Here is a 25,256-nt window from a genome sequence, read left to right as displayed (position 1 = left end):
ACATCCTGGCCTTGCCAACACCAACAGGTTGTTGACGGTTGTTGCCTTTTAATCAATCAATTAATCAGGAAATACTTTTTTGAAGACAGAATAACTGTTGCATGCCATTCATTTAAGAAACCACAGTCCCTTTATAAGACAAAGAGGTCTTCCTGTGAGGCATATCAGTACCTTAATATTCAACCACAAGCCTGTTGACTAATGGTGCGTTCAAAACGTAGCGCCAGCCAACCAAACATCCCCTCCCACAGAATGTAAGGCCTCTTTCATATGCTAATGGCGTTATAGCTCTTTGTTCAGTGCTATCTCTTGTAGAAAGGCCCTTTCATTTTTGCAGCACATGTGGAGGGGAGATCTGACTGGCCTCTCTTTCACAGACTGACTGATGCGCACACAGGCTGGTGTGTTTGCTTGTTTCAGTGGTGATAACAGAACAAGCATGCACGAGCACACACACAAGCGCTCACATTCACACACAGACTCACACACAGACCCACACACAGACTCAAACACACACACACACACACTCTTAGGAGTATTGGAGACATAGAATATGCCCGCCCCCTGTGGGGTCTTACGCTGCACCTCATTGTTGGGTCTGTCTTTGTGTGCTCTTTTAGCTTCAGAGCTCCTTACAGAATGTGCCATGAACACTGGGAGATAGCAGTGATGTCACCCCTCACATTTCCAATTGAAATTCAAGGCATGTCAGTTAGAATCACTATATCTAATCAGAAACAACAGTCTACGGATCAGCTACTTAACAATAGTTGTTGTGACACATGCAGCTCAGGGGTTAGAGAGTAGAGAATGCTCCTGATCAGAKAAAAGGCAGGTATGCCAATAGCAAATAGTTTTAAGATCTCCTACACACTTACAGCTGAGGGCAACATTTCTGATAGGACAATTAAAAAACATAGATATCCTACATGTAAATGSATACTTTTTCATGCCTATATAAGCGGGTTATAGGACTATTATTAACACTCGTTAAAAATAAAACAGAAACGGATCACACTGGTTCAATTAGATATTGTTGGCTACTACTGTGATGGATTCATTTACACTTTCAGACGAAACCTTAATATATTTGAATTAGAGCATGAGGATGATCTGATCAGCATTATTTTCAGAAGAAACGCAGCAGCAGTAATGGTGCGCTATACAAAACATTTTATATAACTTAACCTGTTTAGCACGGCAAGTAGTGGCAAGGAGTGGAATGATAGCTAAACAGACGGGTACACAGACTAGGGTGACAACACAATGAGGACACCTGCAAAATCAATAAACCCAAACAGCAGATGAAACTTTATACTTTAGCCTATGTCTTCTAAAAAACGGAGAAATGGGAATTGAACAGTTATCAACTGGTATAACCAAAAAATACATAATAAAAGTACCCTTACTCACCATCTATCCCTATGGTTAGTGCACCATAGATGACCAAKGCGCAAGCAAGTGAATGAAACCTAGTAGATCGCAATAAATCCATATTCGTGATAGAAAATCATCCTGCTCGCTCTGTGTGAAGCATGTCGGTAGGCTGCTCCTCGATCTCTCTCTGATGTGCTGCTTGCTGCCTGTGCTTGTTGTGAACTCAAGTGCCACTTTTCCTGAGCTAGGCTCACCAATCACTTGATGCGCCCTTGTCCCCTGACGCACCAATGGGCTCTCTCTACCGTCAGCTCTTCAGATGATCCTCAATCAAACGTGAACGCTATAAAAAGGCCGCCGGGGAAGCGGATTGCCGGTGTTTGTTCAATATAGCACCGGTAGCYTAAGTGACATGGTCTGTCAGTGTTGAAATACTGTAATATAAATGTAAGTGGATGGGAAGGAGGAAACGGTGTATATTTCATACATAATGAAAATGGCTCTTTCAGGCTCCAGCACCACACTGAATAGCCTAATCATGGGGGAAGATGTAGCCYAGGATGCTGTCTTCCGCTGCTGCTCTTTTAGGCTCCAGCATTGTACTGAATAGCCTAGCTTCTCTTATCGCCAACAGAGCCTGAACACTGTAGACCTAATTCGAAAAAAGTACAGATGTTGCATACAACACACAATACTCAAATCAAACACAAATCAAGTACCAGTCAATGCAATTTCATTTACATGATTTTGTGCAACATTTGTTCCACTGGTTAACTTTTGAATTGGACAACAGAATGCCAAACGTAGCACTCACTATATGGTTCAAATTATTTTCGCCAACAAGCATTGCATCACGTATCMACATTTATTTACTAATTTAGTAGGCTATGTGGAAGACATAGCCACACCTCAATGTTGTCTTAAGTGATAAGAATAAACTGTCTGAACAGTGAATGCACAGCCACTGTAGGTTACAACTTCTAGCTAAGAACTGCTACAAAATATAATATCAACCTCGCCCCCTTCCTGGGTTGCATCTGATGACTGTAGTGTGCATCTCGGAGTAGGCGCGGCTTATGGCAGTTTAAACATTTTGAGGATCTCTGATTGGCCATTCATTGTTTACCCCGCAGCGATTGGAACATGAAGCAGCCAACCTACGATATGATTGGCTAACAAAGTAAAGCGATATTCAAACGGAACGTAACTATTAACAGGGAAACGTGTTTTCAGTCAGTTAACGTTAGCTCGCTGTAGAGAATAGTAAGGAGAATAACTACGTTAATTAGCTAGATATTTCTTGAGATGGTTCGGTGACTAACTTGCGTTGATTTCTACAGAGAAGTTTGGAAATGGCACAGTTATCAGCGAGGGGAGGTTTCCTGGATTTTAGTCCCATCAAGAAAGAAGACTCATCTGCTGTTTCTTATGGCAATAAAGAAAACAATAGCTCGCACCCAGTTTTGAGTTTAATTCAGTTTTCAAGGGCTCCGTTTGTAACATTTGGAAATGTAAAGTTGGGATCTTCCAAATCATCAGTTCTTTGCATTGAGAATCCCGTTGAAGATGCAAACATAGAGGTGGCAATTGATAAGATTGCATCGACGAAAGGCTTTTCCGTGGATCAAACCCGATTTACAATTCAGGTAAGGGGAATTATAGCTAGCTAGCATGTGCTCAAATATAATACTATAACTAGTTAGYTAACTTAACGTTAGATGGCAACGAGTGGGTCTAGTTGGCATGACATTCACCAAGTTAATGTTTTGTTAGCTGTCAGATGTAACTTAAGTTAGCTAGCCAGCCAACAGTTGTCACATTTGTTTGAAGTTCTACTAGCTAGCTAGCCATACATTTTACCCGTAGCTAGCTAACGTTATTTCCCCTGTCATTTTCTTCCCAGCCTGAGGAACGTGTCAATTTGACAATAACATGGACACCGATAGAGGAAGGTGGTATTCGAGAGCTGATCACTTTCATTGCCAATGGGGTGGTCAAACACCAAGCTATTTTGCTCGGTAGAGCAGACGCACCTAAAAGGAGAAAGGTAACTTATTTATATATATATATATATATATAATGAGAAAGATGTTGCTACGCATACTAACTAATTCACACTAATCAACATGTAGCCTAATAAATCGAATTTCATTTGAACAATTTCAAAGCATCACTAATGCTCTATACATAACTACAAACCACTTCATGTGATTTATTCCTTTGTTACAGAAGAGTCTGTGGGACTCAATCAAAAGCAAGAAGGCATTTGATCTATCAGACCCTCCAAGGGGGAAGAAAAACTCAGTGTCTTCCCTGAAGATGGCAGCCAACAAGACCTTCCATGTGTCCCGGACACCACAGTACAGACGGGAGAAGGTTCGCAGCCCGCTTGCCTCACTCAACAAAAAAGCCTGCACACCTGTCGAAGGGCAGAAGTTTAAGCAGGATGTGTTGGGTCAGTTCAGTTTCGACAATGTCCAAAAGAACTCGCCTGTCGTCTTTCTAGTCCCCGCTGCAGAGCTAATCGATTCCTCTGATGCAGCAGCCAGCTACAGTTTCCCAGTAGGCACACCGGAGTGCCGAGACCTCACCAGACTACTGAACACGACTGTGTCCCCTGTAGGCACTCCAGAGAGGCTTCAAAAGCTGATGCCCCATATTCAGTCTATACAGAGCCCAGCCCCTGTGATTGATGACACTGTTGCGAACATAAGCCATACAGTGTTGGCCGGAACACCAGTGTTGTCTGTGAGAGATGCACTGGCCTTGATTGAGTCAGATCTAACTCATGTGGTTGGTGCAAGCCCTCCAAATGCGTGCTCTAGCTTTGATTTCTCCCACTCCTTGGAGTCAGCAAATGGAGAGAAGAATTGTGGCCCTGTCAAATCTGTGATTGACCTCAAAGCCCTGTCTGAAAGCCCCATCAAGTCAGATCCTGCACAGCCTAGACTAACCTTCTTCATCAAACCAAAACGTGTTACTGACAAGGAGGGTAGAGTAGAGGTTGGAGAAGTTGTTCCTCAATCCAAAAAGGTCACTTTCACCTCCGCCACAGTCATCAAAAGCAAACCAGCCCCTGTCCAGGTACGCAGTCCTGGGGTGAGGAGAATCAAAACCTCCAGGCGCTGTCTCCTGGAGAAAACACTGGAGCTGTCTGGAGACAGTGGCCATTCAGAGTCAAGCCCTGGTACAACAGTTACCCCTGGTCTCCCTGTCATAGACTCTGATGCAAACCATGATTCTCCATTAACTATCTCCCCACGGGAGGCCAGGCTGGAGTCAATTTCCTATAGCCCAGTTTGTTTGGATGATAACCCTGCTCCAGTCAACCTCTCCCTCAGCTCTCCTCTGCCTATGAACCCCCCCACCGGTGGCCCTCAGCACCTTGGCCTGGATGATTCCATTCTGGGAGCCACTCAGCTCAACACAGCACCAATAGTGGAACCTCTACCTGACCGGGCAGGCGTGTTTCCTGTTTACAACCAGAGCCAGTTTGACATGAGGGTGGTGCGGAGCAAAAAGAGGAAGAGCGATGAGTTTCTGAGGGATGGAGGGCAGAAAGTGGAGGATGCTGCGGAGAAAACGTTCCATGTGAAAAAGAGTAGGGTGTCAACAGTGGTGAAGGGACCCAACAGACCAGCTCAGCAGAAGGGGATCAGTGCCTCCTCTCACAGGCAGCAGACAAAAACATCAGGTGAGTTGGTAAATGTTGATTGTTGAAATGTCCTCAGTATTCTTTGTAAATTGAATTGTTTTTAACCATTGTGCACATTGACTTGTGTGGTGCAGCAAGGCTAGGGGGGCGAGCTCCAGTTGAGCACTGTTAACGAGGGTGGCAGCATTCTGATGGACTGCTGTGGAGTAGTAGGGCCAAGTCTAGAAAGCATGAGGAATGCCGACTGGGGGAACAAGCTGCAGTTGATCACGGTCTCTTAATGAGGGTGTGGCAGCCCTCCTAATTGACTGCCTGAAGACTTAAAGGTGTGCAGCTCTCACTATGGGGGGAGCATTCTCTAGAGCAGTCCCGTACCCCTTCAAACATTCAACCTCCAGCCGTATCCGCTATAGCACCAGCGTGTTTTTTGCCATCATTGTAAGCCTGCCACACACACACACACATATGATACRTTTAATAAACATAAGAATGAGTGAGTTTGTCACAACCCGGTTTGTGGGAAGTGACAAAGAGCTCTTATAGAACCAGGTCACTCATAATAATCAATAATTTTGCTCTTCGTTTAACCATCTTGCATATAAAACCTTATTTGTTCATCGAAAATGGTGAGTAACTCACCACAGGTTAGTGAGAAGGGTGTGCTTGAAAGGATGCACCTAACTCTGCAATGTTCTATTGGAGAGAGTCTCAGTCTTAAATCATTTCCCACACAGTCTGTGCCTGTATTTAGTGTTCATGCTAGTGAGGGCCTAGAATCCACTCTCACATAGGTACGTGATTGCAAAGAGCATCAGTGTCTTAACAGTGCGATTTGCCAAGGCAAGAAACACTGAGCGCAGCCCAATCCAGAAATTTGGCAATGTTTTCTGATTTAAATTACATTTTCACAGAACCGCTTGTTGCAATTTCGATGAGGCTCTCTTGTTCAGATATCGCTAAGTGGACTGGAGGCAGGGCAGGAACGGGATAACAAATCCAGTTTGTCTCATCTGTTTTGGGAAAGTACCTGTGTAATTGTACCCAACTTAATGTGATTGGATGTTAATTATTTGTCTTGGCTGCCTCTCTTTGATGTTGTTATTTTGCTGAACACTAGATTATTAAATGTATTTTTAACAGTGAAACGAGGCTACACAGGCGAGAGAAACTCACCCAAATGTGTAGCCCCATTGGAAAATATAATTGTTTACATTTTGAAAAATGTGAATCACATTTTTATTTTGCGTACCTGCGACGGAATTGCGCGTACCCCTAGGGTTAGGTAAACCTGGTCTAGAGCGCACGTCCTGTCAGGTATGGCTAGGACTGATTTTATGATTTGCCGCGTTTAAGCTTTTGGCTAGTCTTGTTGACTTCATGCTTTAGTTTTCTAAGTTTAAAGTCTGGCTCTGGAAGGGCTCTGGAATTCTATTTTCCTTTTGTTAATTAAAGCCTCTTTATTTGTACCGCGCTCCTGTCTGAGTCAACCTTGAGTCACTGCCTATGCCCGACCTCCAAGACAGTGCACGGGGTTTCACACGACATGCCTATTGCTTTGAATATTTCACATTCCCTGGTCTATACTTCTTAAATGATGTGATCTGTGTGTATTCTTGTTTTCCAGCTTCTGTGTGTACTAGTTCTGCCTCATCCACGAGGGCTCCAAAGTCTGTGTCCCCTGCCCAAGCCAAGCAGCCAGCTCCAAAACCTGGCCAGCGAGGTACAACAACTTGTCCTTACAATGTGGAAAACAAGACAGTACACTGTAGATGTGTTGTACTGGTAAATTAGTAGGCCATTTTCTATATGGAAGAGTTTTGCATGTCTTTGTTTTCTACTCTGATCATAGGTGCACAGTCTTTGAAATCATTTGGTGGCTCATCTGTAAAAACTGCAAAGATTGTAGCTGTGGCCCAGTCCAAGCTCACATTCACCAAGCCTGGTCAAACAGGTAACCTAGCCCTTTTGATACATGCATGCATACACTAACTACATGGCCAAAAGTATCCCTTCAAATGAGTGGATTTGACTATTTAAGCCACACCCGTTGCTGAAAGGTGTATAGAATCAACCAAACAGCCATAGAATGGCCTTACTTAGGAGCTCAGTAACTTTCAACATGGCACCGTCATAGGATGCCACCTATCCAAGTTAGTTTGTCACGGTTCTGCCTTGCTAGAGCTGCCATGGTAAGTGTAAGTTATTGTGAAGTGGAAACGTCTAGGAGCAGCACCGGCCCAGCCGTGAAGTGGTAGGCCACCCAAGCTCACAGAACGGGACCACCGAAGCAGGTAGCAACCGCCTAACCTCGGTTGCAACACTCACTACCAACTGCCTCGGGAAGCAACGTCAGCACAAGAACTGTTGGTTGAGAGCTTCATGAAATGGGTTTCCATGGCTGAGCAGTCGCACAAGCCTAAAATCACCATGCGCAATGCCAAGCATCGGTTGGAGTGGTATAGGGCTAGCCACCGTTGGACTCTGGAGCAGAGGCACCGCGTTCTCTGGAGTGATGAATCACGCTTCACCATCTGGCAGTTCAACGGATGAATCTGGGTTTGGTGGATGCCAGGAGAGCGCTACCTGCCCCAATGCATAGTGCCAACTGTAAAGTTTGGTGGAGGAGGAATAATAGTCTGGGATTGTTTTTCATGGTTCAGGCCCCTTTAGTTCCAGTGAAGGGAAATCTTAACGCTACAGCTTACAATGACATTCTAGACGATTCTGTGCTTCCAACTTTGTGGCAACAGTTTGGGAAAAACCCTATACTGTTTTTAGCATGACAATGCCCCCGTGCACAAAGCGAGGTCTGTACAGAAATGGTTTGTCAAGATCGGTGTGGAAGAACTTGACTGGCCTGCACAGAGCCCTGACCTCAACCCCATCAAACACCTTTGGGATGAATTGGAACGCCAACTGTGAGCCAGTCCTAATCGCCCAACATCCGTGCACAACCTCACTGATGCTCTTGTGACTGAATGGAAGTGAAGTCCCCTCTGGCAATGTTCTTCTAGAAAAGCGGAGGCTGTTCTAGCAGCAAAGGTGGGACCAACACCATATTAATACCCATGATTTTGGAATAAGATGTTCGACGATCAGGTGTCCACATACTTTTGGCCATGTGGTGTGTGTATGTATATATATATATATATATATATCTCTCTCAATCAATCTCTGGCTCACTCTCTAATCTACTGTTGTGTGCTGTCACTTACGGAACATACTTGTCAGTTGCAGCCATACCAAGACACCCGATGCCGTTCGCTGCAAAGAACATGTTCTATGATGAGCGCTGGATAGAGAAACAGGAGACTGGGTTTACCTGGTGGATCAACTACGTCCTCACCCCTGATGACTTCAAGGTCAACACGGAGGTCACCAAAGGTAATGTTCACCTGGCTAGATCAAGACGGTGATGTAAAGGAGTACTGTTTAGTCCCGAGACTCTCACCCTGACATGTTGTCTTGGTGTGCTAGAGCTCTCGTAGAGGGACCACTGTTCTTATTCACTGACTGGACCTGCTATAGACCACAAGCGCCATGGCGGCTTCCTGTAGACCAGTCAGCCACACGGGCCGGTGACGACTTCCTGTAGACCAGTCAGCCACACGGGCCGTGACGACTTCCTGTAGACCAGTCAGCCACACGGGCCGTGACGGCTTCCTGTAGACCAGTCAGCCACACGGGCCGTGACGACTTCCTGTAGACCAGTCAGCCACACGGGCCGTGACGGCTTCCTGTAGACCAGTCAGCCACACGGGCGTGACGACTTCCTGTAGACCAGTCAGCCACACGGGCCGTGACGACTTCCTGTAGACCAGTCAGCCACACGGGCCGTGACGGCTTCCTGTAGACCAGTCGCCACACGGGCCGTGACGGCTTCCTGTAGACCAGTCAGCCACACGGGCCGTGACGGCTTCCTGTAGACCAGTCAGCCACACGGGCCGTGACGGGCTTCCTGTAGACCAGTCAGCCACACGGGCCGTGACGACTTCCTGTAGACCAGTCAGCCACAAGGGCCGTGACGACTTCCTGTAGACCAGTCAGCCACACGGGCCGTGACGACTTCCTGTAGACCAGTCAGCCACACGGGCCGTGACGACTTCCTGTAGACCAGTCAGCCACACGGCCGTGACGGCTCCTGTAGACCAGTCAGCCACACGGGCCGTGACGACTTCCTGTAGACCCAGTCAGCCACACGGGCCGTGACGGCTTCCTGTAGACCAGTCAGCCACACGGGCCGTGACGATTCCTGTAGACCAGTCAGCCACACGGGCCGTGACGACTTCCTGTAGACCAGTCAGCCACACGGGCCGTGACGGCTTCCTTCTTGGAACCCTGCTACCTATGGGCATTTGTGGCATGATAGTCAACTGATGGCATGATGTTGAATTTTCATATAGTGGTTCAAATTCGTGGATAAGATAACAATTTAGTATATTTGAAGGTAGGCCTTGAAATACATCCACAGGTACACCTCCAATTGACTCAAATGATGTATATTAGACTATCAGAAGCTTCTAAAGCCATGACATCATTTTCTGCAATTCTCCAAGCTGTTTAAAGGCACAGTCAACTTAGTGTATGTAAACTTCTGACCCACTGGAATTGTGATACAGTGAATTATAACTGAAATAATCTGTCTGTAAACAATTGTTGGAAAAATGACTTGTGTCATGCACAAAGTAGATGTCCTAACCAACTTGCCAAAACTATAGTTTGTTAACAATACATTTGTGGAGGGGTTGAAAAACTAGTTTTAATGACTCCAACCTAAGTGTATGTTCACTTCTGACTTCAACTGTATATAGAATTCCATTGCTTCATATCTCACCATCTCTCTTGATGTGTAGTGAATGCTGTATCCCTGGCGATGGGCGGTAATGACAAGTTTGCCGTCAACAAGGCTCCCACCAAAGAGGAGATGTCGTTTAGTACCTACACTGCCAGGCGGCGGCTCAACCGGCTGCGGCGCTCGGCCTGCCAGCTTTTCACCTCCGAGCCCATGGTCAAAGCCATCCAGAGGCTGGAGTTGGAGGTTGAGGCTAGAAGGTTACTGGTACGCAAGGATCGTCATCTTTGGAAGGACATCGGTACGTATGCAGGCTGGCGTTAGACATGTGTAACATAGTCTGATTCATATGTATGTGCGTTAAAACTCGTTCAATTAAAAGTTATGACATTTCTAAGTAGTAGTACGCATATTCAAAGGTTCATGTCCAAAAGCCTATGCAAAGTTTTTATTTAATTTTTTAGGGGAACGGCAAAAGGTGCTCAACTGGCTTCTATCGTACAATCCTCTTTGGTTACGGATTGGACTTGAGGTAGTCAGTCATGGTTTTATTTATTTATTTTCCTAAATGTCTATTGTCCATGTTGAAGTCTCATGAAATGCAACCTGTTTTCAGACTATCTACGGGGAGATGATCTCACTGGAGAGCAACAGTGACGTCATGGGCTTAGCCATGTTCATTCTGAAACGTCTGCTGTGGAACCCTGACATTGCTGCAGAGTTCAGACATGCCAAAGTACCCAACCTCTACAAAGATGGTAACTCATTGCTCTACTGTCTTCCGTTACGCTCAGCTTTTTTGTTGCTATTTTCAGCGATTTAAAAAAAWATATATATATATATATATTTTTTTTTTCTTCTGTTGAATGGAAGATTCTATGAAGTGTTTTCAAAAAGAAAGGAGGATATAAAGAATGCCTTGGTCCTCCTTTCTTGTTGATGACCAATTTAACCCTTTTACCAAAGAGCACCTTCTGTCTACCAAAATGTACTATTGTGTACCTTAGTAGCGCTTCCCTTCCTCCTCTTTCTACATTCTATGAAGTGTATTATATTAGTTGGTCATTGATTGTTATTGGTCTCTGTTGTGCAGGCCACGAGGGGGCGCTGTCTCGTTTCACTCTGAAGAAGCTTCTCCTCTTGGTGTGCTTCCTGGATAAAGCCAAAGAGTCCAGGATGATCGAACATGACCCCTGTCTGTTCTGTATGGATGCAGAATTCAAGGTAAGGTGACACCAACTCCCATGGCCACAAATTAAGTAATCTGTCTGACAGACATTAACAGTTTGACTCTTTTTAATTGTTTTCATTCCTTTGCAGACCCCCCCCCCCCATAGTACCTCCCATTGATCTCTTGATTGTTTTAATATTCTCCAGACTACCAAGGACTTGCTGCTGTCGTTCTCCAGGGACTTCCTGAGTGGAGAGGGGATCCTCCCCCGTCACCTGGGTTACATGGGCCTACCGGTCTCCCACGTCCAGACGCCTCTGGACGAGTTCAACTTCGCTGTCAAGAATCTGTCAGTTGACCTTAAGTGTGGAATCCGTCTCGTGTAAGTGTGGAATCCGTCTCGTGGTCCCGTGTGGCTCAGTTGGTAGAGCATGGCGCTTGTAACGCCAGGGTTGTGGGTTCATTCCCCACGGGGGGACCAGGATGAATATGTATGAACTTTCCAATTTGTAAGTCGCTCTGGATAAGAGCGTCTGCTAAATGACTTAAATGTAAATGTGTAAGACATATTATCACACCCGTCCTTTTGGTGTCGTTGTTGGGCTGGAAAGAAAGCCTGCACAAAGTGTTGGCTCTCGAGGTTAAGGGTTTGGTGACTGTATTAGCGTATGTTTTTCTGTCAGGCGTGTGATGGAGCTGTTCATCCAGGACTGGAGTCTGTCCCGTAAGCTGAGGATGCCTGCAATCAGTCGTCTGCAGAAGGTCCACAACGTTGACATAGCCCTGCAGGTGCTCCGAGACAGAGGGGTTGACCTCAAGGATGAGCATGGTAAATTAGCTTCTTTTTTTTCTCCAATTCATGGTAAATTAGCTTCTTTTTTTTTTCAAATGAATGATGAACTCTGCTAGTTAGACAGTAAGGTGTCCCAGTGAAGATTAAAGGGTGACTGCCTCTAAAAAGAAAAGTATTGTTTTGAAAATGGCCCGTGGCATCGATATGATTCAAACATTTGTTCTAGTGTCAAAATGTACTACTAAGAGTGAATAGGATAATTTTGGTTGAAGTCAGTCTCGTCTAAAACAGATAGGGGGGGAAATGGAATGTCACGGGACGAAGTGTACCGTAACAGTTTTTCTTGGGTTCATTTTAATTCTGCCCACAGCCGGAAAGCACAAGTAATCATCAATTCAGAGCACAGCTGCATGTGACCAGGTCGTAATGGTCAATTTGGTTTAACATTAGATACCCCTATGGGGCTAGTTACGGACCCTCACTAAATGACATAATGTACATGGGACATTAGCTCCAAATTTCAATGACTTAACTTTAAACCAATTATACATTTTAGAAATTCATGTACAAATATTGAAGGCTAAAAGATGTGCAACGTGAAAATATTGTTTAATTTACATTGTGTAATTTATTGACGGTCCCTAACTATCCCCAGAGATGTGCTGTCCAAAGTTGAACCAACTTTGCAACGGTTGCACATCAGCCAGGTGAAGCTAATGGGCAAAATAATTTGGTTTAACATTTCCCACCTGCGGACACACACAAGACACCCGTATCAGACCACACGCTGAACAAACTTGTTTTAATTCCGTCGTGGCTGCTAGCGCTTCTTAATGAACCAAATCTAAAACTAGGCCAAATCAGGAACCTAGTGCCACAGCGGTCTAAGGCACTGCATTGCAGTGCTTGAGGCATCACTACAGATCCAGGTTCGATCCCGGGTTGTGTCAGCTGCCCGTGACCAGGAGTCCCATGAGGCGCCCCACAATTGGCCCAGAGTCGTCCGGGTTAAGGGACAGTTTGGCCGGCCGAGATGTCCTTGTCCCATTGTGGTCTAGCAACTCCTGTGGCGGGCCGGGCGCATACACGCTGACATGGTCGACAGCTGTACAGTCTTTCCTTCGACACATTGGTGCGGCTGGCTTCCGGGTTAAGCAAGCAGTGTGTCAAGAAGCAGTGCGGCTTGGCTGGGTCATTTTTCGAAGGACACATGGCTCTCAACCTTCGCCTCTCCAGAGTCAGTACGGGAGTTGCAGCGATGGGACAAGACTGTAACTACCAATTTGGATTTCACAAAAAAGGGGTAAAAATTAATTTAAATAATCACAAAGTACAGTCGCACGTTAACTAATTGCCATTATGTCTTCCAGATGCTGTCATTGACTCCAGAGATATTGTGGACGGACACAGGGAGAAGACACTGAGCCTGCTGTGGAAGATCATTTTTACCTTCCAGGTACGTTTCATATTTTATAACCTGACAATGACTTTGGATAAGCGTCCCCTCGGCTTCATCCACTCCCATTACAATAACACACTTTCTCCCACATTCATCTCTGTTTTCATGAATGAACTCTTACCCCCTCCCCCTCTGTCCAGGTGGAGGTGCTGCTGGACGAGGACCAGCTGAGAGAAGAGATCAGTTTCCTCAAACACACCTGGACGACCAAACAGAGGTTGGCCTCACTGAGGGCCGACAAAGGTGTGCTGCAGAAGACTCCCAAGCCTAGACCCCCGTTCGAGCACAGTAGCTCAAAGATCACTCTACTCATGGAATGGGTCAATGCTGTCTGCCAGTTCTACCACTTGAAGGTGAGTTTTTTTGCTGACCTGTTTCAAAAATGCCTCATCTCTTTTTTAAGAAAATGCAGGCGTACTCAATGTTGGGGCGGCAGGTAACCTAGTGGTTGGTGTTGGGCCAGTAACCAAACATCTGTTGTTCTGCCCCTGAACAAGGTAATTACCCACTGTTCCTAGGCTGTCATTGTAAATATGAATTTGTTCCTCAACTGACTTGTCTAGTTAATAAAATAAAAATCAGGTAATGGTTCTGTCTGTTATCTAGAGTGGATGTTATTTTATAAAATATACTTTTTCACAACAACTTAATACTTCACATACATGCATTTTATGGTCATCCATTTTGAATTAATCTCTTGTCTCTTTCCAGGCAGAGAACTTCACGGTGTCGTTCTCAGACGGTCGTATCCTCTGCTACCTGATCCACCACTACCACCCCAGCCACCTACCGGCAGACAGCGTCAGCCACAACACCACCCAAACTGTGGAGTGCTCCCAGAGAGGACGAGTTGAACTCAACAGCTCCTCCAGCGACTCGGACATCTCCTTTGACACCTGGCCCACCACACAAAATGGTATTTCTTCCCAAATGCATCCATTTAGTGAGGCAGTTAAAAAGTTTTCATTGCATAATAAGAAAATGGACAGGTTAAATGATTTTTATTCTGTGGTTGTTAATAGGCCTAGTGTCGCCATCGATGGAGTTCAAAGAGCTTCTGGAGAATGAGAAGAGTAACTTCAGGCTGGTCAACACTGCAGTGTCTGACYTGGGAGGGGTTCCTGCCATGATGAACCCTGCTGACATGTCAAACACTATCCCAAATGAGAAGGTGGGAGGGGCTTTATGACCTTCCAAGGCTGGACTGTGCATTTCTTTTCTCAGGGAAAACTAGRGAACTGTTTCAACTTTGATTCACTTCAATACATTCTTGTAATTGTCAGTGCCTTTTTTTTTTTTTAACAAGAATGCTGAATCTCTTAAGTGTTTCCAGATCCATTTGATCTGTGTTTCTCTCTTCCAGGTGGTGACATGTTACCTGTCCTTCCTGTGTGCCCGTCTCCTGGACCTGCGGAATGAGACCCGTGCTGCCAGGATCATCCAGGGAGCTTGGAGAAAGTACCGGCTGAAGAAGGATCTGAAACTTTACCAGGTTACGTCTAGTCTATATTACCTCTCAAAGTCATGAACACTAGACCTAACACCGTCTTACTGTTTTTCTGTGATTTTCTGTTTGGTGCAGATGAAATCTCTTGTACATGGAAAAACTTCTCACATCTCACTTATCCCCTCATCTGATATAGGAAAGGACTGTAGCAGCGGGGAAGATCCAGGTGCTGGTCAGACAGTTTCTCCAGAGACGTAGAGCCGCCTGTCAGACCGCTGCAGCCATCCGCATCCAGGCTGCATGGAGGGGCTACTCGGCACGGAACGCCCTGACACTGAGGAGCAAGGCTCTAYTCTGGGCTCTCCAGGTTGCTGCTGCTACCACCATCCAAGTATGTTTCTTATTATTATAGAATTTCATATATGGGCTGTTGTCCCTACCTACCCATCCACCCATCATGCTCATACTTAGTAACCTGCTCACCATTAGTTATAGCTATACTACATGCATGAGGTATAGTATGTAAACTAATCTCTGCCAGTTTGTATCACTGTGGAAAGATCTTGAACAGTATTGCTAACTGATAACCGGTTTTGAGTTATCTAAACACATTTCACTTGTCATACAGGCACAATGGAAGAAGTATGTTACCTTGAAAAACTACCAGCGCTTGAGATTGCACATTGTTAAAGTTCAAGCTCTCTGGCGGATGAAGATGGCAGTCACTACCTACAGAAGGACACAGTGGGCTGCAACAGTAATTCAGAAGCATGTTAGGGCCTCGACTCTGGCAAGGGAAGAGCGTGAACGTTACTGCTCACTGAGATCAGCAGCTGTCAAAATCCAGAGAAACTATCGGAGACGGAAGACTCTGAGACTGCAGGGGGAAAACCATGCTGCCACAGTGATACAAACTGCATTTAAGAAATGGCACGGTGACAAAATGGCCCGAAGGACCGCAGCTGCCTTGAAGATTCAGTCTTTCTACAGAATGCGCAGGTGCCTAAAACAGTACATGAACACCCAGCGGAGCGCCGTCCTCATTCAGACTTGGTGTAGAGGTCATGCGCAGAGACACAACTTTGAGACGTTGAAACTGCAGCATCACTCTGCCACTGTCATCCAAAGTGCTTTTAGGGCGAGCACGGTCAGAAAACAGATGGCGACGATGAGACAATCCTCAGTCGTGATTCAGCGTTGGTTCAGGGCCTCTGTACAGAGAGATGCAGGRAGGCAACAGTTCCTGAAAATGAGATGTGCTGCTGTTACCATACAGTCCGCTTATCGTGGACATACGGCTCGGAGACTAATGCAACAACAGAATCAGGCAGCCACAGTCATCCAGACAGCTTTCATGAAGTTTGTGGCCAGAAGAAAATTCTTGTCCTTGAAAAAATCTGCGATTGTTGTCCAACAGCGATTTAGAGCCAACCTAGTAGGGGAGAAATCAAGGAAAGCGTATATTGCCCTCCAATATTCTGCATTGAGAATACAAGCTATCTGGAGAGGTAGGACAGAGAGGAAGAGGATTGAAAAACGACATAAATGCGCCACACTCATTCAGTCTTCCTACCGTAGACATGTGTTGCAGTCACAGTTCAGGTCAAGAAAGAAGGCTGCCTTGGCCATCCAAAGCCATTACCGAGCTTATAGGGCAGGGGAAACAATTAGAACTGACTATCTCCGGCTCAAGAAAGCTGCTGTTACTGTACAAGCCAGGTTCCGTGGCATGAGAGTTAGGCAAGAGCTGAGGCAAAAACACCAGGCCGCCGCTGTCCTTCAGTCAGTAGTGAGAGTTTTTCTCTGTAGAAGACGATATGTGTTACTGCAACGTGCCGCTATAGTACTCCAGTGTCGGTACCGGGCTCTTGTAGCAGGCAGAACACAGCAAGCGCTGTACAGCCAGCTGAAATTGGCCACAGTAAAGCTACAGGCTGCTTACCGGAGATCCAGAGAGTTAAGGATGAAACACCAAGCTGCTACGGTCATCCAAGCTCAGTTAAGGATGCACAAAGTGCGTCAGGCCTATCTTGCCACAAAGGTGGCGGCCATCATCGTACAGCAGCATTACAGGGCCAATCGGCTCCGAGATCTACAGATGCAGCGGTACACCTCAGTGAAGTCTGCTGCGGTTGTGATTCAGGCAGTGTATCGCGGTCACAGAGCAAGAATGGAGGTTGCTAGGATGCACCACTCAGCCATGGTCATTCAGAGGAGGTTCCTTACTTTCAGGGACAGGAAACGCTTCCTTGCGGTCAAAACTGCTGTTCTACTATGTCAACAGAGATGCAGGGATGTGGCCATGGTAAGAAAAGACCAGAGGGACTATCTGTTGAAGCTGAGGGCAGCCACTGCTCTGCAAGCAGCTTTCAAAGGGATGAAGGTCCGGAAGCAGTTGCAGACYRAAYGCAGAGCGGCCATACTCATTCAATCTCACGTCCGCAAACACCTGCAGAGGGCGCACTATGAGAGGCTTCAGTGGGCTGTGAACAGCGTGCAGCCCGTTACAGAGCCAAACAGAAGATGATTGAGACAGGAAAGCACTGCGCGTAAAGAGGAGTGCTGTTGTCGTGTTACAGGCTGCCTTCCGGGGCATGCTATCCAGACGAGCACTGGAGAGATGAACAAGGCCGCCAGTGTTCTCCAGAGAAGTTACAGGGCCACTGCGTACGCCGACAGTACCTCTCCTTGAGATCCTCTGTCCTTGCCATTCAACAAAAATATCGTGCCTGTTGCTGCGAACAGCAGATGCAGCACTACCAACGAATGCGCAGCGCTGTCATCCTGCCTCCAAGCAGCATACAGAGGCCAGAGAGCCAGAAAGGAGATCAGTCTTCAACATCAAGCTGCCACCACGATCCAGGCTGGCTTCAGAAAGCACAGAGAGGAAGTCAAGTTCCAGGCCATGAAGTTTGCAGCCATCATCATCCAGAGATACTTCAGATCTCACATTCAAGGGACAAGACCGAGACCAGTTCTTGACACTGAAGGATTCAGCCATAGTCCTTCAGGCAGTTTTCAGAGGGCGTTGCGTTCGACAAGACGTCGCTAAGATGAAGAAAGCTGCTTCTGTGATTCAGGCCAACTTCAGAATGCACAAGGAGCAGGTCAAGTTCCATGCCATGAGACTGTCTGCTGTCATCATTCAGAGGTACTCAGATCTCACATTCAAATGAAACGAGACAGAGACAGATTCATAAAGCTCAGAGAGTCTGCCATAGTCCTTCAGGCAGCTTTCAGAGCATATGCATTCGACAAGATGCTGCTAAGATGCACAGAGCTGCGTCTGTGATTCAGGCCACTTCAGGATGCACAAGGAGCAGGTCAAGTTCCAGGCCATGAGACTGTCTGCTGTCATCATTCAGAGGTACTACAGATCTCACATTCAAATGAAACGAGACAGAGACAGATTCATAAAGCTCAGAGAGTCTGCTATAGTCCTTCGGCAGCTTCCAGATGGATGAAGGCCTGGATGCAGTTTCAGACCAAAGCAGAGCGGCCATACTCATTCAATCTCATGTCCGGAAACACCTGCAAGAGGCGCACTATGAGAGGCTTCAGTGGGCTGTGAACACAGTGCAGGCCCGTTACAGAGCCAACAAGAAGATGATTGAAGACAGAAAAGCACTGCGCGTAAAGAGGGAGTGCTGTTGTCGTGTTACAGGCTGCCTTCCGGGGGATGCTATCCAGACAGCGCATGAGAGAGATGCACAAGAGCCAGTGTTCTCCAGAGAAGTTACAGGGCTCACTGCGAACGCCGACAGTACCTCTCCTTGAGATCCTCTGTCCTTGCCATTCAACAAAATATCGTGCCGCTGTTGCTGCGAAACAGCAGATGCAGCACTACCAACGAATGCGCAGCGCTGCCATCCTGCTCCAAGCAGCATACAGAGGCCAGAGAGCCAGAAAGGAGATGGTCTTCACATCAAGCTGCCACCACGATCCAGGCTGGCTTCAGAAAGCACAGAGAGGAAGTCAAGTTCCAGGCCATGAAGTTTGCTGCCATCATCATCCAGAGATACTTCAGATCTCACATTCAAATGAAACAGACCGAGACAAATTCATAAAGCTCAGAGAGTCTGCCATAGTCCTTCAGGCAGCTTTCAGAGCATATCACATTCGACAAGATGCTGCTAAGATGCCACAGAGCTGCGTCTGTGATTCAGGCAACTTCAGGATGCACAAGGAGCAGGTCAAGTTCCAGGCATGAGACTGTCTGCTGTCATCATCCAGCGATACTTCAGATCTCACATTCAAATGAAACAAGACCGAGACAAGTTAAAAAAGTGCAGAGAGTCCTGCCATTAGTCCTTCAGGCAGCTTTCAGAGGGTATCGCGTTCGACAAGACATTGCTAAGATGTGCAGAGCTGCTACTGTGATCCAGGCCAACTTCAGGATGCACAAGGAGCAGTCTGCTTATAGGAGGCAGCATTGGGCAGCCAGTGTTCTTCAGCAAAGATTCAGAGCTCAGAGACTGAGGAACTCTCAGTTGGAGAACTACCATCAGATGAGAAATGCTGTGATAAACCTTCAGGCCTTGTATAGGGGAAAACAGGCAAAGGAGCTGGCAAAACAGATGATCGCAGCCAGGAAGATTCAGTCAGTTCTGAGAATGAGCATCAGACGACAACGCTTCTTGAAGGAAAAAGCTGCTGCTCTGTTGATCCAGTCTGCCTTCAGAAGACATCAGGCCAGGACACGGTACAACAAAACACAAGCCTCTGCTGTCACGATCCAAAGATGGTACAGATCATGCAATGTCCTCAGACGACAAAGGGACGATTACTTGGCCATCAGAGAAGCTGCTGTGAAGCTTCAGTCAGCCATCCGTGGAACGCTGGCAAGAAGGCTGGCCAGACGCAAACGTGCGGCTGTCAAAATCCAGTCCGTGATACGGATGTCCATCCAACGGAGAAGGTATCTGACCCTGCGATCCAGCACGGTAAAGCTGCAGTCTCACTGCAGGGCTTGGGTGGCGAGGAGGAGATTCCTGAAGCGTCGGACAGCGGCCGCAACTCTCCAAAAGCACTACAGAGGCTGGCAGGCCCAGAGGGAGCAGCGATGCCTGTACCTAAAGACCCTGACCAGTGTCAAAACACTGCAGGCCAGAGTGCGTGGACACATCCAACTCAAGAGGTACCAGAATCTCAAGAGAAGTGCAGTCACAATTCAGGTCTGTACCAAAGTAGTATTTCCTCAATAGTCTGATGTAAACATTCTTTTTATTTATTAAAAATACCTCAACTATATGCCAAAATTGGACCGTAAATGCAGTTGACAAAAATTACTGTTCCTTTTTCCATTCAGGCATTTTACCGTGGAATGGTGGAGAGGCGCCGGTTTCAGCATCAAAGGGCATCTGCTGCTATAATACAGGAACGTTTCAGGGCCCATCTCCTCTGCCAAAGAGAGAGGGCAAAGTACCTGGAAATGAAGAAGTCTGCTGTTCTTATTCAAGTTAGTACTCAATTGACTACTACTGCTAATAATATTCCGTACTGAGGTTAATCAATGTTATTTTATTGATCATGGTCGAATGTTATCTTGTTGCTTGTTTGGATTGTAGGCCGTGTTCCGTGGTGACCTTGCCAGACAGATTGCCAAGAAACGGCAGGCGGCTGTCGCCACAGTCCATCGATGTATGCAGACCAGGCATCTATGCAACAGGTAATAATACAACTTATCTTTTTTTAGTTGCTTGAGCATCAGAAATGGTTTGTCCTCTTAAGTTTCATAGATTGCTTTGATGACTAGGGTCCTGTCGACTTGTTTTGGATGTGCCTTACTTTACTATGAAAAAGTGGGCCTCAGTCAAATGAAGTGCTTGGTTTGGTTTTCCTCCAGGTTCCGAGTGATCCAGCGTAGTGTAAGGGTCATTCAGTGCAGATGGAGGGAGACCTTGAAAGCCAGGGAAGAGCGTCACAACTTCCTGGTCATGAAAGCTGCCGCGGTTACAATCGAAGCGTCATGGAGAGGCCATGCGACCAGGAATCACCTGCTTAAGGTGAGACTATTTCATCTCATACACCCCTGGATCCAGCCAGGTTCCTCTTTCTTTTGATGGCCAACTCTGATGATTGAGTCATCCAGACTGAACCTCTATGTCCCCTCCCCCTCCAGGAGCAGAGGGCTGCGGTGCTGGTCCAGTCCTCCTTCCGGGGATGGGTCCAGAAACGGGCGTACCAGAGACAAAGAGAGGCTGCCCTGTTCCTACAGAGGAGAGTGCGAGCTATGCAGCAGGCTAAAGCAGAGCGGGTCAAATACACACGTTTAAAACAGGCTACCATCACTGTCCAGGCTCACTGCAGAGGCTGGATTGCCAGGAGACAGGTAATAGAACGTACTGTGAAACCTGATCTAGGATCAGTTAAGCCTACGGTAAATCGTTAGTGTTACTTTCAGGATGGGTGAAATCAACTGACCCTGAATCAGTGGTAAATGCTGAGATTATTACAAGAAAGCCAACTGTCACTTCTCTTCTATAGTGGTCTCAGAAAACACGAGATCGAAACACCATYGTTTTGTCCCCTGTCTTGTAGTTGAGAGAAGCGGCCTCTGCGGAGAGGAGGGTGCGTTTCTGTGCGGCTGTGTACCACCACCTCTGTGCTGTGAGGATCCAGAGAGCTCTGAGGTCACACTGGGCTCTGCAGTCTGCCAAGAGACAGATCACCTCTGTCATATTTATACAGGTACAACGTCATCCCCTTTTAACTACTGGAACCCCCCCAAACTGTATGTTGTCACCAAAACGAGTTGAGAGTAAAGACATCGTATCAGTTCTACTACTGATCATTATCGATGGACAGTTCTACCACTGATCAATATCGATGGACAGTTCTACTACTGATCAATATCGATGGACAGTTCTACCACTGATCAATATCGATGGACAGTTCTACCACTGATCAATATCGATGGACAGTTCTACCACTGATCANACTGATCAATATCGATGGACAGTTCTACCACTGATCAATATCGATGGACAGTTCTACCACTGATCAATATCGATGGACAGTTCTACCACTGATCATTATCGACGGACAGCTCTACCGCTGATCATTATCGACGGACAGTAAACATGTCTCTCTGCCATTTTGTTCCTGCCAGAGGTGGCTGAGAGCACGGCTCCAGAGGCGGCGATACGTGGAGGACAGGAGGAGGGTGGTTGTGGCCCAGAGGGCAGCCAGGAGTTGGTTAGCTCGCCGCCATCACGCTGCCTCCACCATCCAGCACGCCGCCAGGACCTTCCTCCTCCGTAGGCGGGAGCAGAGGGTTCAGCAGGGCATCATCAAGGCACAGGTACTGTACTGAGCCAGAGTCTCTGTTCAATACATTCAAGAGGGAATTAAGTTCCAGTCAGTACAGTATCCTTGCGTTGTTCTCATTAGAAAAAAATGAATGCTTTTTTTCATTCTCTCCCTGCTTCTCTCCCTCTACTCCTCTCTCCCCCACCACCCCTGGGTCTTACCCCTCTACTCCTCTCTCCCCCACCACCCCTGGGTCTTACCCCTCTACTCCTCTCTCCCCCACCACCCCTGGGTCTTACTCCTCTCTCCCCCACCACCCCTGGGTCTTACCCCTCTCTCTGTTTAGGCGTTGTGGCGAGGCCACCAGTCCAGAAAGCTCCATGACAATCGTAAAGTGGTGTCCATGAGGCATCGTCTGCGGAAGGTGTCTGAGGAGGTACGAGAGGAGGACCGGCTGTGTAACAAGACGTCCTGGGCCATCGAATACCTCCTCAAATACAAGCACTTCTCCTATATCCTGGAGGCTCTGAAGAATCTGGGTGAGACCGCGCTCATCCCACTATACTGAAGCAATAATAGTCCTGAAATAACCATGAAATGGAAATGTGTAACATATCTTTACTGATTTCTGCAGGGTTGAGCTAGTTGACAGCATGTCAGAGCTTAACGGCAGTTGGTAGAGTAGTACACTGGATGGTACTATTGGGGTATTGACATTAACCATGTTAGGGAGACTGGTTGGCTAACAGGAAGTGGATGTTTGTTTCTGCAGAGACCGCCACTAGGCTGTCCCCAGAGTGCTGTGAGCGTCTGGTGACGAGCGGAGCCACGCTGGTCATCTTCACGCTGATCCGCAGCTGCAACCGGAGCGTCCCCTCTATGGAGGTCATTACCTACGCCATCCAGGTGCTCCTCAACCTCTCCAAGGTGGGTCCTCCCTAACACCCCTTGTTGTGCACAGGCCTATATGGATACTTTTGAGTAGATGTCAATTCTGCCCAGATAAAACTATCATTTTTTTACTTTGTGAAACAAAATGTTTGTTTAATTGTGAATATTCTCGGCCTTTCGCTGCAGCCCTCCTGGCTCAATAGACTAACGCTGCGTGTTTCTTTCACTCTTCAACAGTATGACAAGACAATCGAGGCGGTTTACGCGGTGGAGAACTCTGTGGACACACTGCTGGACCTGCTCCAGATATACAGGGAGAAGGCCGGAGACAAGGTGGCCGACAAAGGAGGCAGCATCTTCACCAAGGCCTGCTTCCTCCTGATCATCCTGCTGCAGGACCAGTCCAGGGCTCTGGTATGGCACTACTACTGGTCTCTGCTGCTGCTTTCTCTGCTGCTTCTATTAATGCTGCTATTGCTGTCTCTGCTGCTTCTATTACTGCTGCTATCTCTGCTGCTTTTATTACTGCTGCTGCTATCTCTACTGCTGCTATTGCTATCTCTGCTGCTGCTATTATTGTTACTACTAGTGCTTTTATTATTGTTATTATTATTGCTGCTACTTGCTCTACTTGCTGCTGCCAGTGGTGTAAAAAATACTTGAAAGTACTACTTCAGTAGTTTTTGGGGTTATCTGTACTTGACTATTTTATATTTTTGACTACTTTTACTTCTACATTCCTAAAGAAAATAATGTACTTTTTACTCCATACATTTTCCCTGACACCCAAAAGTACTCGTTACATCTTGAATGCTTAATAACAGGACAGGAAAATGGTCTAATTCACACACTTATCAAGAGAACATCCCTGGTCATCCCTACTGCCTCTGATCTGGTGGACTCACTTAATTTACAAATGGAGCATGTGTGTTTATGTTGGAGTGCCCTTGACTATCCGTAAATAAACAATGTTGTGCCGTTTGGATTGCCTAATAGAAATAATTAGAAATTGTTTATACTTTTTACTTTTGATACTCAAGTATCTTTTTTCAATTACATTTACTTTTATAGTTTTTTACTCAAGTAGTATTTTATTGGGTGACGTTCACTTGAGTAATTTTCTATTAAGGTATATTTTTACTTTTACTCAAGTATGACAAACGGGTTATTTTTCCGCTTCTGTCTGACTGGTTTGTTGTTCACAACTCAACATGTCTGACTCTGGTTGGTTTCTGTGGTCTTCAGGAAGTGAGGAAGCTTTCCAAGGCAGTTGACCGGCTCCGCAGCATCTACCGCCTCACTGCACGCAAACACAAGATGGATGCCGAGAGGACAGTGGTCAAGCAGAAGATGGGCGCATCCATAAATGGAAGCTTCATCGTCCCGGCAACACCCCGCAAATCCAAGCCAGTGCCTAGGTGAGTACACTGGTCCCAGTACCATGGAACAAATGGGATAGTCCCAAAAGTGCAAACTGCCCACCCTGCATGTCTGTCAAGCTAAATCAAAGGCATCAAGTATCTAGGTAACTGCTTAGCACTTACAAAAGTAGCCCGAAACAGTCTTTGGCAATAATGCTGATGCTACTTGAACCAAGTATGAATATGATGTACTCATACTATTTCTTCAGTAAACCTGTTGTCACAGATTTTAATGAGTTATTTTCTTCTCAGATTCTCCCCTGACTGGGTTCTCAGAAGGGACAAACTGCAAGACATTGTTGACCCTCTCCGAGCTGTACAGATGGTGGCCGACGTCTTCTCTATTGTGCTTTAAATATACTTAATGGATTATTTTCTTTAGCTTTTTCCATAGACATTTTTTTTGTATAGTTGTTTATTAAATGATACGCATATGATCTTTTTTTTAATACTTWTTTTTTATGAACTCCACACTGTCTTTTTTTTTTATAGCTTGTTAATGTTTTGATTCTATCTAGAAAAAGCTCCATGAGTTGTCTTTGATAACATTGTTTGATTCAACAAGAAGACATGATGCAAGGTGTATACACTGATGGTTGGTGGCCACACGGTGGAAGCGTTTAACCTGTAGCTTAATGGATTGAATAAGGGTGAATTAAAAAACATGTAGACCTATTACTATTATCCCATGTTAATGATCCAAAAAACTCTGGGAGAAAGACACTAGAAGTCTCCTGACAATGGGTGAGTAACGTGGCGTTTTAACTGTCTAGCATCTGGTAATAGAAAGATGTGATTTAGATCTAATTTGCATATGCCAAAAAGAAAATATACCGGAGCGATTCTTGAATCCATTCTGTACATATTTACTTTGACTGTTTACTGCTGTAAATAAAACATCTGATTTCACCTGAAAGAGCCTTGTGCTGTGACCGCTTCCTGCCATTAGATGCTATTTCCCCCCACCGTTGTTGTTTCTGATCATGACTAGTATAACAC

The 25,256-nt window shown here is 46.2% G+C and overlaps 2 protein-coding genes and 1 non-coding gene across 3 annotated transcripts in view; 2 read left to right on the top strand and 1 right to left on the bottom strand.

Moving 5' to 3' along the window:
- Positions 1-1,622, bottom strand: part of crb1 (crumbs cell polarity complex component 1) — a 42,979-nt gene extending 41,357 nt beyond the window's left edge. The window contains exon 1 of the mRNA XM_024003669.2: positions 1,414-1,622. Within this exon, the coding sequence (XP_023859437.1) occupies positions 1,414-1,495 (82 nt within the window). The 5' untranslated portion in view covers positions 1,496-1,622. The remainder of the gene's footprint in view (positions 1-1,413) is intronic.
- Positions 1,623-2,599: 977 nt separating this feature from the next.
- aspm (assembly factor for spindle microtubules) lies at positions 2,600-25,173 on the top strand. The gene is given in 47 exon segments (XM_070447685.1): positions 2,600-3,023; positions 3,281-3,424; positions 3,607-5,071; positions 6,657-6,752; positions 6,882-6,983; positions 8,270-8,416; positions 9,886-10,125; positions 10,289-10,356; positions 10,441-10,582; positions 10,918-11,048; positions 11,202-11,377; positions 11,679-11,824; positions 13,159-13,244; positions 13,388-13,600; positions 13,959-14,163; positions 14,270-14,418; positions 14,611-14,739; positions 14,891-15,085; positions 15,323-17,192; positions 17,195-17,224; positions 17,227-17,307; positions 17,310-17,351; positions 17,354-17,481; positions 17,483-17,649; positions 17,651-17,844; positions 17,847-17,939; positions 17,942-17,992; positions 17,995-18,142; positions 18,144-18,336; positions 18,338-18,408; positions 18,410-18,495; positions 18,498-18,609; positions 18,611-18,738; positions 18,741-18,896; positions 18,899-18,996; positions 18,999-19,868; positions 20,003-20,152; positions 20,262-20,362; positions 20,540-20,699; positions 20,816-21,025; positions 21,235-21,384; positions 21,806-21,997; positions 22,292-22,484; positions 22,718-22,872; positions 23,074-23,250; positions 24,082-24,254; positions 24,510-25,173. Coding segments are annotated over 47 exon segments (10,410 nt in total). The 5' UTR covers positions 2,600-2,729; the 3' UTR covers positions 24,613-25,173.
- trnat-ugu (transfer RNA threonine (anticodon UGU)) lies at positions 11,400-11,476 on the top strand. Its single transcript has one exon. It is a non-coding gene; the product is annotated as a tRNA-Thr (tRNA).
- Positions 25,174-25,256: the final 83 nt, after the last annotated feature.

This window comes from Salvelinus sp. IW2-2015, linkage group LG16 (assembly GCF_002910315.2).
Source record: "Salvelinus sp. IW2-2015 linkage group LG16, ASM291031v2, whole genome shotgun sequence".
In the NCBI taxonomy this organism is placed as follows: domain Eukaryota; kingdom Metazoa; phylum Chordata; class Actinopteri; order Salmoniformes; family Salmonidae; genus Salvelinus; species Salvelinus sp. IW2-2015.
The sequence above is the reverse complement of the archived record's forward strand: the minus strand, read 5'-3'. Positions and strand labels throughout refer to the sequence as shown.